Source organism: Armigeres subalbatus, chromosome 3 (genome assembly GCF_024139115.2).
Source record: "Armigeres subalbatus isolate Guangzhou_Male chromosome 3, GZ_Asu_2, whole genome shotgun sequence".
NCBI lineage: Eukaryota > Metazoa > Arthropoda > Insecta > Diptera > Culicidae > Armigeres > Armigeres subalbatus.
Window position 1 is genome coordinate 288,897,367 of NC_085141.1, and position 14,176 is coordinate 288,911,542.

Below are 14,176 nucleotides of genomic sequence, written 5' to 3' on the forward strand. Positions count from 1 at the left end.
GAGATAAAAAGAAGATGACATGCGATGGTGAGAAACAACAAAATTGTTCATGGCGAAGTATACGGCGGCGATTTTAAAATGCTCGTATAAAATTCTAAAGGTATTCTAATTAAAAACTAATGAATGTAAAGTGCGAGAAAAATGAAAAGCTAGATTTAGAAAACATCAATCCAAATTTTTTTTTTTTCGTGTCATGCACCTAAAATATATACTTCACCATGAACGATTTTGTTGTTTCTCACCATCGCATGTCTTCTTCTTTTTATCACTTGGATTTGTCAATACCAAATGAAGTATAGAATAAAAAAAATAGAACATCCATTCTGACCGCATTTCTCCTTCCATTCGATACTCAGAGTTTCATAGAAACGTTTAAGGTGGTTATACAACTAAGCCACAAATCGGCCATATTGGAAACCACGTGCTTTTTCCTAAATTTTTCAAGATCACGAGTTGAGAGAACAACAACGCCCATGGGGATCACAACATCTGTAGATCGTTTGATTATGATTACTCATGCTTAGCAATCGACTTTAATTTCAGCCTTGTACAAAAAATATTACGCTGGTTTTGAACTTTTGATAATAGGAGTAGAAAACCGTGTGGTGAATTTGAAATTCACCACATGGCTTGATTGTATAATCACCTTAACCACACGACTCACCGTTGACTGGACGATTCCGAATTGTTTTTCGATGTCCCGATGAAAGAGTTGAGGATTTTCCAGATGTGCCTCCAGAGTGACGTCATTTTCTCCTATTTTCGAAAAACTGACAGCGATAAAAATACAGTGAAAACAGTACACTCTACTTGGTTAATTTTCTTTTTTGCATTTTACTTACTTTTAATTACTTGTAAAACAAACGAAAGAACGGCAAAATATAACTAGATAAAGGCGAGGTGTTTGATCACCAAAGCGCAATAAATAAAGCAAACAACCATTTCATGTAGGCATTATCTGTAGTTAAACAGAGAGATTAGGGAGTAGGTTGGAAGCAATGAGCTATACTTTAAGTAAAATCTAGCTCCTTGTGTTTGAAGGGTACCGACTATTGCTGACCACTCTTCACTTTGCAACTTCCAAGGCAGGGAACGCGTTCTACATAGCGAAATCAAAATACAACTCTTTTTGTAAGCAAACGTACACAGTTTGGTTTTACCTTAAAGATGCAATAAGTGGTGGGCAACTACCTCACACATGGACATGCGAGTGAGGAACAATACTTCTTAATTAGACTGCGATTAATTTGAGTTTTATTAGTCATCAAACGCCATCACACGCCACAATTCATAGCAATTACAGAGCTGATTTGTCAGCTCAGGCAAATCAGTTCAGATGACAGTTAAGACAGACAGTTGATAACTCTTATATCATTATATGCATAATTTATATTGCATGTTCGTTAAGAGCCCCTTGAGGAGTTTGAAAATAGTCAAATTGTATTAGGAAACTATTAAGTCAGCACGTAACCATTGTAAAAACGTTGAGCAACGCTAATTTATTTGTTTCTTTTTGTTTCTCTTTTTTTCAGCCTTGATCTATAAACTGCTCACAAGCTGTCCAGGAATTGAAAATATATTTCTACTGGTACGAAGTAAACGCGGAAAAGATATATTCTCACGTGTAGAAGAAATCTTCGATGATGCCGTAAGTGTCAGATCTCCCACGTACCCAATCTCACAGATCCCCATAATGATTTCTCATTCTCTATCCAACCTCTAACCCTCATAGATGTTCGACAAAATGAAAGTAGCATGTCCAAAGTACGACCACAAAATCCGCGCCATCGCGGGCGACTGCATGCTCCCGAACCTCGGTATCAGCCCATCCGATCGGGAAGTGCTGATCGAAAACGCAAACATCGTGTTCCACCTGGCCGCCACCGTGCGGTTCGACGAGAAAATGAAAACCGCCATGCAGATCAACGTCAAAGCCTGCCGGGACGTCCTCGACCTGTGCTACGAAATGAAACACCTCAAATCGATCATCTACGTGTCGACGGCGTACACCCAGTGCCCGCAGAAGGTGGTGGACGAGCGGTTCTACGAACCACCGATCGACTCGAAGAAGATGATCTCGCTGACGGATTGCGTCAGCGACAACATGATGGAAAACATCACACCCATGTGAGTATATTGATTATACAGACGGCTAGGAAACACCAATCTTCTAGGATCTCGCAAGTCTCCAGAAGACGTCGGTAACTGATTTGGGGGAATTCACGGTGGAACAAAATCACGTCATGATTTCGCAGTTTGCTGCTAATTCGACTTAGATGGGGAGCAGTTGTTGATTTAGCCGGAAATCGCGAGTGGTGCCACGCTTTCTACGCACCTCATTATCTCAATTCCTATATACTGTTAGTATCAATCTCTTGATGTAAATGATTTTAGAAACATGCAATTTCGGTGAAAACAGTATTCATGTGACGGTCCTTTCAACTTTCGCCACAAATTTATAATTGATCAACTTTTGCTAATTTAACTCAATCGGGAACTGACACGTTCGAAACAAGCCGAAATCAAACCAAATTATAGGAATTTGTCTTGATTATCTTATTTGTACTGTTTGTCTTAGTTGCTTTATTTGTCTCTTTTATTTTGCTTATTTGTTCTATTTGTCTTATTTGTTTTTTTTATTTTCGATTATTTATCTCATCAAATTCCAATATTTGATTTCAATTTATATATTTGGTATCCTCGTGTTCCCAAATAGGAATACGCTTTTTTCTAGTGTCACGCTAGATACAAAGTTGACGGACTTTCTACCGCTCTCATCGCTCCTTTCCTGCCGTGCGCCACAAGAAAATGTGCTGTTGGCTGCTCTCCCGAAATGGTAACTTTTGTATGGAATTTAAAAAACTTGGTTGAAGTAAAAGAGCTTCCTGCAAAATTTATTGCGGTGACATATACTTTTTATTACATCAAAATGATCGTTGGAAAAATTCAAAACTTTTGTCAGTTGGGTTTTGCGAAATTCGGTTCCTTTGTGCCTCAAATCATCGGAGAGAGGTACTGAGAAGCGAAAATTTCAGTTGTACAATAGCTCAGTATTGAGACATTCATTCAAATTTGGGAAATAGTAGGTCCATGAAATTTTGTAGGAACATTCCTTGATAAATTTCAAAGAGATTGTCAGTTGGGATAAGCGAAATTCGTTCCCAATTCCGAGTTATAGACATTTTAGTACGAAAATAGCGCTCTACCGCGAGAGAGCTTCCCTCAGACCTTAAGGTCTTCTTTATGACACAGAAAAAAGAAAAAAATGATTACAACATTCTGAAATAAGTAATATTGTAGACTTTCTTAACTTGTTCGATTTACCACTTTGTGTGTTATTTTGTCCAATATGTCGATTTGCTCAGATTACTTGAATCCGGACTTTTCTGAGATTCTCCTAATTTAATCCTTTACAAATATTGTGAATTTTTTTTCGGTTTTTAAGCTTTCCGATTAAATTTTCAGCATGGTTCACACTATAGTGTTTAATTTAATTTTTGTAACAGTTTTGCTAGTTGTAAGCGTAAAAAACATTTGGATTTGAACCTTGACTGGGTTCATGCCTGCAGCATGGTTAGCTATGATAGGATCATGAAAGATGACTCCTTTTCGACGATAACTGCAGTTGATGCACGTTCAAAATAGCTTAGCATAATTTCAGTGGTTTTATGAATTAGAATATGAGACTACCAAAAACATAGAAACCACTAAAGAGAAATCTGCTCAAACCATCAAGCAACCATATTCCCCATCGAGGCATCATATTCTCAGCAGTTCCTTTACAGCACCCTTGACAGTGGTGACGTTATCTCGGCGGATTTTGTGATTCCTTGCATGGCGAATGACAAACGAAAGTTTCGAAAATTGTACGAACAGGTCGTAAGGAGAAGGTCAAAACCGGTTAGTAGCAGGTTTTACAAATGCAATATTTTTATTGTGTGACTGCAATTTCAGTTCCGAAGAAAAACTTATCCCCCTTTTTATGCGGTTGGCCGAGCTGGGCTTCGCCAGATGATCTTAAAGCTAATTTTGGGGATTCAATTCAAGCATTAGATTGATCACGCACGATATCCTCACAGATGGAATGGATGGAATAATATTAGTAATTACCTTTGCCTCCTTTTCTCTCTTGTAAATGTCAAGATAATAATATTATCATCTCGCAACAATCGTTTGTCCCCAATCTGCAACGGAATAGGACAATGATCGTGTGCCGTGCATCCGGTTTATTGATGATGTTTTTGGTAAAAACAAATTAGTTGTTATTATTTGGACACAAACATAGCCATCTGTAGACATGATTTCAGTTTACTTATCAAATATATGAATAATCCCAGTTTGAAAAGTTCGTAACAAACATCTCATCATATTTGCAGATCAAATTGAATATTCCCATCCGCGCAATAACTAATCAGAATTTCTTATTTATGTTGTTTGCTAAAGGCAGTAAAATTGTTAACAACATGAGATAATTTCATTTGGATTTTGTTTTTCGGTGTGATCGATATGGAAATATTAACACAAGCCCAGGAGCATGGTCCACAATTAGTTAAGGTGCCATAAAATATCAAACAGAATTCTATTATGTATACAGCGCCGTAGCGTGTAGTTAGCCAGGTTGACCCCCGCCAGGTCTCAGGAGGGGGGCGCTGAAATCAAGAATGTTGCTATAGGAAATGATTAAAAATTATTTTCAGATTCAATGGTTCAAAATGATTCAGATTCAAGCGATCAAACGATTTTCTCCATAATCATTATTATTATTATTTATTCAGACTAAGGCCGAAGTGGCCTGTATATAAGAGTCTTCTCCATTCGGCTCGGTCCAAGGCTACACTTCACCAACCACGCAGTCTACGGAGGGTCCGCAAGTCATCTTCCACCTGATCGATCCACCTTGCCCGCTGCGCACCTCGCCTTCCTGTGCCCGTCGGATCGTTGTCGAGAACCATTTTCACCGGGTTACTGCACACCGCAGTCGATTTTCGCGGTGTGAACGAAGGATGGTTCTCCCAGCAGCTCATGCAACTCGTGGTTCATTCGCCTCCTCCACGTACCGTCCGCCATCTGCACCCTACCATAGATGGTACGCAGCACTTTCATTTCGAAAACTCCAAGTGCGCGTTGGTCCTCCACGAGCATCGTCCAGGTCTCTTGTCCGAAGAGGACTACCAGTCTAATGGGCGTTTTGTAGATTGTCAGTTTGGTATAGCGGCGAACTCTATTCGATCGGAGCGTCTTGCGGAGTCCAAAGTACGTACGACTTCCAGCCACTATGCGTCTATTTTTTCTCTACTGGTATCATTTTCGGCAGTCATCAGTGAGCCCAAGTAGACAAATTCTTCTACCACCTCGATTTCGTCACCACCGATGTAAACTCATTGTCTTCTCTTGAACCTCTTCCTATCATGTACTTTGTCTTCGACGTGTTGATGACTCGTCCGATCCGCTTGGCTTCCCTCTTCAGTCTGATGTAGGCTTCCTCCATCTTCTCAAAGTTACGTGCTATAATATCTATATCGTCGGCGAAGCCAAATAGCTGGACGGACTTATTGAAAATTGTACCAGTCGTGTTAATCCCTGCTCTTCGTATTACCCCTTCCAAAGCGATGTTGAATAGCAGACACGAAAGACCATCACCTTGCCGTAACCCTCTGCGGGTTTCGAAGGGTCTCGAAAATGCCCCTGAAACTCGAACTACGCACATCACCCGATCCATCGTCGCTTTGATCAACCGTGTCAGTTTATCCGGAAATCCGTGTTTGTGCATTAGCTGCCATAGCTGGTCCCGATTGTATGTGGCTTTCAAGTCGATGAATATATGATGGGCACGTTGTATTCGCGGCATTTCTGCAGTACTTGGCGAACACCTGGTTCATGGTGGAGCGTTCGCCCATAAACCCGCCTGGTACTGCCCCACGAACTCACTTGCAATTGGCGCTAGTCGACGGCATCAAATTTGGGAGAGTACCTTGCTACAATCCAGCTTATCACCCTTTTTGTAGATGGGACATCTTCCACCAACTGCTGCGGCAAAACTTCCTCCTCCCAAATTTTGGTAATGACCCAGTGCAGCGCTCTAGTCAGTGCCTCACCACCGTGTTTAAACATCTCTCCTGGTAGTTGGTCAATCCTAGGGGCTTTGTTGTTCTTCAGCCAGCTAATCTCCTCCTGGATTTCCTGGAGATCCGGAGCCGGTAAAATTATATCCTGCGCGCGTTCTCCCAGGTCCACACCATATCGCCATCTTCGTCTGCCACATCGCCATTCAGGTGTTCTTCGTAGTGCTGCCGCCATCTTTGGATCACCTCAGGCTCGCTCTTAAGAAGGCTCCAGTTCATGTCCTTACACATATCAGGCTGTGGCACGTGGCCCTTACGTGAACGGTTTCTTCGCGGTCTCGATCTTTTTGCTGGCGCTTTTTCCTTCGAAAATCGAGTTTTGTCTGTTCCGCGCCCGTTTGTATCGTGGCTCGTTCGCTCTCGTACGATGTTGCAGCAATCTCGCCCATGCTGCATTCTTCTCCTCAACTAACTGCTCACATTCGCCGTTATACCAGTCGTTTCTCTGATCCGGGGCACCGTGCCTAGTGCAGCGGCTGCGGTGCTTCCAATTGCTGATCGAATAGCTACTCTTCCATTGGGAGTGCCACTTCCAGCTGCTGCCCGTAGTCTTGGGCTAGTCTTAGTCGTCTTCGTTTGCCGTAGTACAACGCTTTTCTTTTCGCTCTGTTGTTTTCGACATAAATCTAAGTGTTATTTGTTCCGAAAATATATTCCAGTTACGGTACTCATCTCCGCGATCAATTTGTGCATTGATTTAAGCTGAAAACAGTTTCTAATACTTAGAAATAGCTAAATAGTGTCGTCGAATAATTTCTATTTTGTTCCATTGCAATTCCGACAAACACCCACCATGGATACGCAATGCAAAAAGTGCACAACAGACATTGATGTCATGAAGGGGCTGTACACTGTTTGCGAAGGAATGTGTGCAAAAAAGTTCCATGCAGCATGTGTTGGTGTCAGTGAGGCTGACCTGTGTGTACTGTCCAAAAACATCATTTGGATATGCGATGACTGCATGTTCGAATTTCGCAAAGCAAGAGATGCGGCTTACGAATCGCTCGGACACATCAACACGACATCTACGATATCGATTACGACTAAGCTGGAAGAGTTAAGAACGCAAGTAGCGAAAATTAACGAGGCGATAGCAGAAATAAACGACTCAATCCATCCACCCGTTCCAATACATTCAACTCCTGAATTACCTACTCCACGATCATCTTATCGAGATTCCAGTACCTATACAAATCATCAAAGCTGTGATGAATCATTTTCGATTGTGTTATCCAATATCGATCGCTGTGTTGCAGAAAGTGATATCGTTCGTCTGGTGTCCGTTTCTCTGACCGCTCCTGAGCCCGATTGCTTAAATGTAACTAAATTGGTATCGAATTGGAAGAAATGCGAGGACTTGGACTATATATCGTTTAAAATTGTTTTGAACAAACGATGGAAAAAATCAGCTCTAAATGCTAAGACTTGGCCACCAAATGTAAAAATTAGAGAGTTTGTTAGTAGGCTAAACGATACGTGGAAACCGTTAAACGTATAGAGGCATAGGATTTGATTTATATTTTAAAATGTGTTATATGATTTTGTTGTATGTACTTCGCTAATGTTAATATCTTGTAAAACAAAGTGTATTTGATTAATAATTGTGTGTAAAGTAGATGTACATTAATTGTTAAATAGCTATAATGATAAATATGTGATGATGTAATAATAGGTTAAGTAATTCAATAAGATCAACAATGATCAGTTGAAATATCTCCAAATATACAAATATACAAATATACTGTCTTGTAGCTGCCCAATGTTTAGCCGCGGCGAACGTGTTGTGCACCGTCGAGAGTTTTGAGCGCAGGCATACTGCAACGAGGTAGTGGTCGGATTCAATATTCGCACTGCGGTAAGTCGGCATTCGGTTCGTGATGTCGGAGAAGAATTTACCGTCGATTAGAACGTGGTCTATTTGGTTTTCCATTTCTTGATTAGGTGATTTCCATGTGACCTTGTGGATATTCTTGCGGAGGAAGAAAGTGCTTCAGGCTACCATTCCGCGGAAGGCTGCGAAGTTTAACCATAGTTGGCCGTTCTCGTTTGCTACGGTATGTAGACTATCCGGTCCGATGACCGGTCTATACATTTCCTCCTTTCCTACCTGAGCGTTCATGTCACCGATGACGATTTTGACGTCCCGCAGTAGGCATCTATCATCTATCTGTTCTACCTGTACATATAACGCTTCTTTCTCGTCGTCGGATTTCTCTTCGTGTGGGCAGTGAACGTTGACGATGCTATAGTTGAAGAAACGGTATTTTATCCTCAGCTTGCACATCCTAGCGTTGAATGGCTGCCACCCAATCACGCGTTGGCACATCTTGCCAACACTATGAAGCCAGTTTCCAGCTCGCTGGTGGTGCCACAGCTTTGACAGAAGGTATTGCAGTTTGCCTTGAAATATGGATTATCGATGCACTTCGATAATCACACTTTTCTATTGCGTGCAGAGCTGTAAATATTCGATTATTTTGTGTGAAGCCCATCGGCCTTCTTTGTCACTTCACTTCTAAACATATTCATATTCGGCTCTGCACCGTCAATTTTCAGAATGCATATGGGTCAGTGAGTATTTATTTGAATATCACAATTTATTAAATAATCGTAAAACTGAACACATTTTTGATGATTTAAATAAATACACGCATAGATCTAATCCCGACGTTCAATTGAGGGGCATTTTTAACGTCAAATGTCAATATAATCAATGCTAATTTTGTTTTTTTAGCGCGCAGTTACCATACTCAGTGGTAATCAATTGAATGAATTTATGAAGAAGTAAACTGAGTTAGTCATTCTATGTTTTGAATAATCAAAACACGAATGTCAAAAGTCGGAGTGAATGTGCTTCATGAAAGTGAATATTTTATGCTCTGATTGCGTGTGCACAGTTGCCGGCTTCTTTTTCTCGAATCCCACTAAATATTATTATTTCCTGAAGGAAATAATTATGAAAACTGCACAACTGGCAACCTTGGCCACCATTTTGAAGGAGAAAATGTAAGAAGTTGCAAAATGCCAAAATCGGCACCAACATTTCAAAAGGGCGTAACTGATTGTGTAAACAAAAGCTTCTCACGTCGCTGGTGGGTTTATTTGAGCCCACCCACGCAATCCAATACCACTGATGGAAGCATCGAATCCTCTTCTTTCATTTAATGGTGTTGGATGGGTCCGCGACGTTAGGCATAAGGACGTTAGGCATAAGTACGTTAGGTATAAGTACTTTAGGCATAACGGACGTTAGGCATAATGTACGTTAGGCATAATGGACGTTTGGCATAATTCTGCCTTCTTTATGTCATAGGCTGTTCTTCGGGTCATTTTATGCCTAACGTCCATTATGCCCAACGTCCATTATGCATAACGTACTTATGCCTAACGTCCTTATGCCTAACGTACTTATGCCTAACGGGGTATACCCGTGCTGGATTGTGTGGGTGAGCACAAATAAGCCCACCAGAGACGTGAGAAACTCTTGTTTACAAAAGCAGTTTCGCCCTTTTGAAATGTTAGTGCCGAAATGAAGAAATTGTTCAAAACAAAAGCACGTCTCACACCGTTTGCTTTCGTCTGACATTTATCGATGTCAAAATCCATTGTATTCGACACCGTCACACTTTTGATCACAGTTTGGAACCATCACACTTTCAAACTGTGTTGTTCGATTTAGTGTGCTGCTCGATGCACGCTTTTCCACACGTTCTGTCCTGTCCAGCAGATTTACTGCAACGCTACGACGTCGAACTTGCGGGATGCAAACCTAGCGACTTGCAGTTCCATGTTCCAAGCTTCCAATCGTGATCTTTTATTCGTCGTCTAGGTCGTTGCCGATTTTATCGAGTCGTATTATCTTCTATATCGTGCGTAATGGTTGTTTTTGAAGGCGGCTTATTGAGCCTACTCAATCAGAGTATCAGTCAGTAGCCTACCGTGGAGTGAGAGGGAACTCTAGTATTGTTATTCTTTGTGAGGGGGTTCCCTTGTCTGTCGAACAGGTAATGGACCTAAGTAAAAGAAAAACAGGTTTGGAGCCTTGGATGAAGACTGTTCTTGAATAAAGGTTCTGTTTGAAGTTTTTGGTTGAACTTGAATGTAAGATCAAGATGTCGAGGTTTCGATACGAAACGAATCACAGATATTCGATCAATGTCTGTGATACTCGGGTTGTCGACTTTAGAGTGCAACCGCCGCCCTCGTATTCTAGACGACTTGTATGCAACGGCAAAATGGAATAGTTGTTGTGCTATCGAATGTCATTGTTTATATTCTAATGTTGCGAATAAATTGTATTCGTCCGTGTAAAGTCCAACTGAGTGGTTGTTTCTTTCCTACGTTCCCGATTCGCTTTATCGATCCGCTGTACGTTTGTTGTTCACTGTTCCGCGCTCTCCAACTGGTTATGGGCCCAGCACCGTTCTGGATCTACATCTTAGTGGGATGGATTGTCCGTCGACGTTACAGCAGTAGGATCCTGGATCGACAGCCTGCCGTGGAGTGAGAGGGAACTCTGGTGTTGTTATTCCTTTGTGAGGGAGTTCTCTTGTCTGTCCAACATAATCTTGGCAGAAGATATTGAATTTTTCCGGCGAAGAGAAACGAGTGGCGTTAGGAAGACTGTAAGAATGGATTCTATGACCAAGTGGCAACAAGAGTGGGATAACGCGGAGAAAGGGAGGTGAACCCACCGGTTAATCCCAAGTGTGTCGAGATGGGTTAACAGGAAGCATGGAGAGATAGACTTCCATCTGACCCGTTTGAGTTTATTTCTTGCTTTTTTCTCTGGTCCGACACCCGCACTCCAGTAAATGAGCCACAGAGCCTAATTTCCCATAAGCATTCCGGGGAGTAGGTGAAAGTTTCCAGCGTTCTAGCTAGGAAGTATCAAAACTATGGAAAAATAGAAGAAAAATAAGTCGTTACCTCGTTACTATGGGTCTACGGGCCTTCTATCAAAAGTTGCTTTTTGAGTGATCCTATAGCCATTTGGTACAACTTTGTTATGCGAGAAAGGCAAAAAGATTAAAAAAATATTCAAGATGAGAAAGATAAGAGCTCGAAATTGGCAAGATGAGCCAGCCTACCCTGCGAGTTTTGTTAATAAAGATACAAAAAAAGAGCTCGAAATCATTAAATGCATATTCGCCTAAAAGCCTTTCTCTTTGCAACAATCATTCTAACTACATTTGAAAATCCCTTTAATATGCTCATAATTTCTTTATTTTCTAGAGGCGTCCCACAGGGTTAACTTTCTGATATCAGTATGGTGAGAAGCGTCTATGGTTTGTTTTCTCAAATTAAACACTTTTATCAAAAAAGTGTTTGGTATGCATAGTAGCGGATACCTTCCTGCATAACTGGTACCATAAATTTTTCAAAAAAAAAAGTTCATCCTATCGAGAAAATCCGCGACGAATGTATTTCGCCATACAAATTTCTGTCGGTTAACTGCTGTTCGCGCATATACGTTAGCGCCATCTTAGCGCCGCAATTAAGAATTGTTTGAATTCCAAGCAGCAATATGTCCGATTTCCATGATAAATTGTCGGCAGGGTTGAAATATGTCAAAGTCAATGCAGTGAAAAACATGGATCTCAGTATATTCTACGATCAATCTCATCGCCGCCATCGTGAGTGGGACTGTAGCGTCAAGAAAGAAATCATTGCAGGGACGCATGAATGTGAGTGGCCCATTTAAACGCGTGTTGAGTTTTTGTCATTTGCTGAGAGAATGTGTACATTTTACTGTGGTTAATTTCATATTCGTCGAGCACTGGGTGATGTAGTTCTATTGTCTACTCCTCTCCCTCTTCGGGAAAGTGAGATCGATTTCAAGGAAGGAAGAAAATAAAAAAATGAAATCAAAATACAACACCTTCATCTAGTGCTGCCGAATATTTACAACCCTGATTTGTCGGTTCTAGCTAAAGAGGAATCCTCCGCGTTCCGCGAAAAAACTACGCATTCCAAGAAGCAAACTTTTTTCCGTTAAACGTATTGTTCAAGTACCGAAAGCAAATTGTCCGAGTTCTGTAAAGAATCCCCTCCTTCCTCCGGTATGGAAATCTTCGCGTTTCAAGAGATCACGATCCGTAAAGAAACCTACAAACTATATCAACATATTATCGCAAAACTCTGAAACCAAAGCATTTATTTGCTGTAGTCAACTCAAATTTAACCAAAATGTCACTTACACCCCTCAGTTTCTAATGTGATCTCTTCTTCGGAAGTTTGTCGAGTTTGTCCAGAATAACTCACTTGTAGATATAATTTCTACAATGAAATAAAACAGCTGTCCAGTATTAGTTAAAATGATATTTATTTGTTTCGCAGAAAGCTAGCAAATGCCTGGTTTGAGGAAATAAATGATATCATCCCTTCGAAACGAGCACGAGTTTCCAAGGCAATATCAATCTTTGAAATGAAGTCTGCGTCCGGAATAAGGCAAAGAAATGTGATATTGACTCGTTAACAAAAAAATAATGTCCCTGCTTCCGAAAATTGTCTATGTTAAATAATTGCCTTTATTATGGTCAAAAAAATTGCCTGAATTATGGTCAAAATAACATTTTTTAAACCAAAAACGCAAAACAATCTCCTGCCCACTTTTCGGGCACTTACCCTTAACAGATTTGCTTGCAACGGGTGCAACATTCGACGGAGAATCCTGTTTCATTGTTTCCTATTGGAAATTGTCCGAATCGGACTACGGGCTTGGAAGTTATTATCAAAATACTTTTTTTTCATAAAAAAGCGCGTAAAAATTCTAACTCACCTTTTTGGTACTTATCCTCAACAAATTTATCCCATTGTTTCCTAATGAAAATTATTCCCCTTGGTTCCCCTTAAAAATTGGCCGGATCGGACTATGGGCTTAGAAGTTATGGCCAAAATACATTTTTTTTTGCTTTTCTATGGCCAAAACAAGTAAAGATGCAGAAACCCATGATGTTATATATGTACCAATCGTTTCAGGTCGATCGAGAACTGAAGTGATGTCTGTGTATGCGTGTATGTGTGTTCGTAAAAAAAAAAAAAACGTTACCCTCTTTTTGGGCACTTATCATTAACCGATTTGCTCACAATGAAATTCATTCGACGCAGAATCCTTCCCCATTATATTATTTTGAAATCCAAGCTTAAAATCTATTGCCAAAATACAATTTTGTATATGCAAAGCTACAATCAAAATAATATTTTTAAACTCAAAATGAGTTCTGAAGACTCACTCATTTTTCGAATATGATCAAATAGAGATATGAGTAGGCAGACCAGCAGTGTCCATTTCTATTGATTGTGGCTGTAGTGTAAGCCTCTGTTTATTTAGCCTATTGAATCCGTTCCGTTATAAAAAAAGGCACCGAAATTTTCAAAATATCAAAGTTCGGTAGCTCGGCTGATGTAATTTTAAAACCGCTTGTAGGACTATTTGGACGTAAATCAGTGGAAGCGATATTTAGTCGACTTTCCAGAAACAATTAGATTGTGGGTTTAAAAGATACTGCTCTAACCAAAACCGTTCGAAGTATCTAGTCCTAGTCGCCCGGCTAGTTTCTGGCTCAACTCACTTTTCTATGTAAGTACCAAAAGCTCCGGATACGTGACTCTTAATCGGGTTTTATTGATTCTGGTTAAAATGCAGATTGATGAAGATTGCCAATAAGATAGAAACTTAATCATTACAAGTTATGAAAACGTATCGCAACCTGACACTAAATACTAAAAGCAGCTCCCGCCGACAAAACGCGAAAAAAAAGTCTCATTCCCGCTAATTTGTCTCGGAGAGAAAAGTGTTGAGAAGGCATCTTCAGCATGCCTTCTTTTGTAGCAATATCTATGGAATTTATCAGAGAGCCTATCAAATCCAGTCGTTGTTCTATCAGGTTGTGACAGAGATATTGAGATATTAAAAAAGTGAGCCTATTTTATTTTTTTTTGCCAAACTGTTAAAATAAAAAAATAACTAAATTAAAAATTTTAAAAATATATATTCAAAAGTAAGTCAAACCAATATCTTATTTTATATGTTAAGAGGTGCCAATATAACT

General features: G+C 40.3%; 1 protein-coding gene across 3 annotated transcripts in view; it reads left to right on the top strand.

Annotated features, from left to right (window-relative positions):
* The window catches only part of LOC134224755 (fatty acyl-CoA reductase wat-like), a 212,264-nt gene that overhangs the window by 122,048 nt on the left and 76,040 nt on the right, over window positions 1–14,176 (top strand). For all 3 annotated transcript variants that reach the window (XM_062704311.1, XM_062704309.1, XM_062704312.1), the window contains 2 exons: window positions 1,533–1,648; window positions 1,733–2,127. In XM_062704311.1, the coding sequence (XP_062560295.1) occupies window positions 1,533–1,648; window positions 1,733–2,127 (511 nt within the window). The remainder of the gene's footprint in view (window positions 1–1,532; window positions 1,649–1,732; window positions 2,128–14,176) is intronic.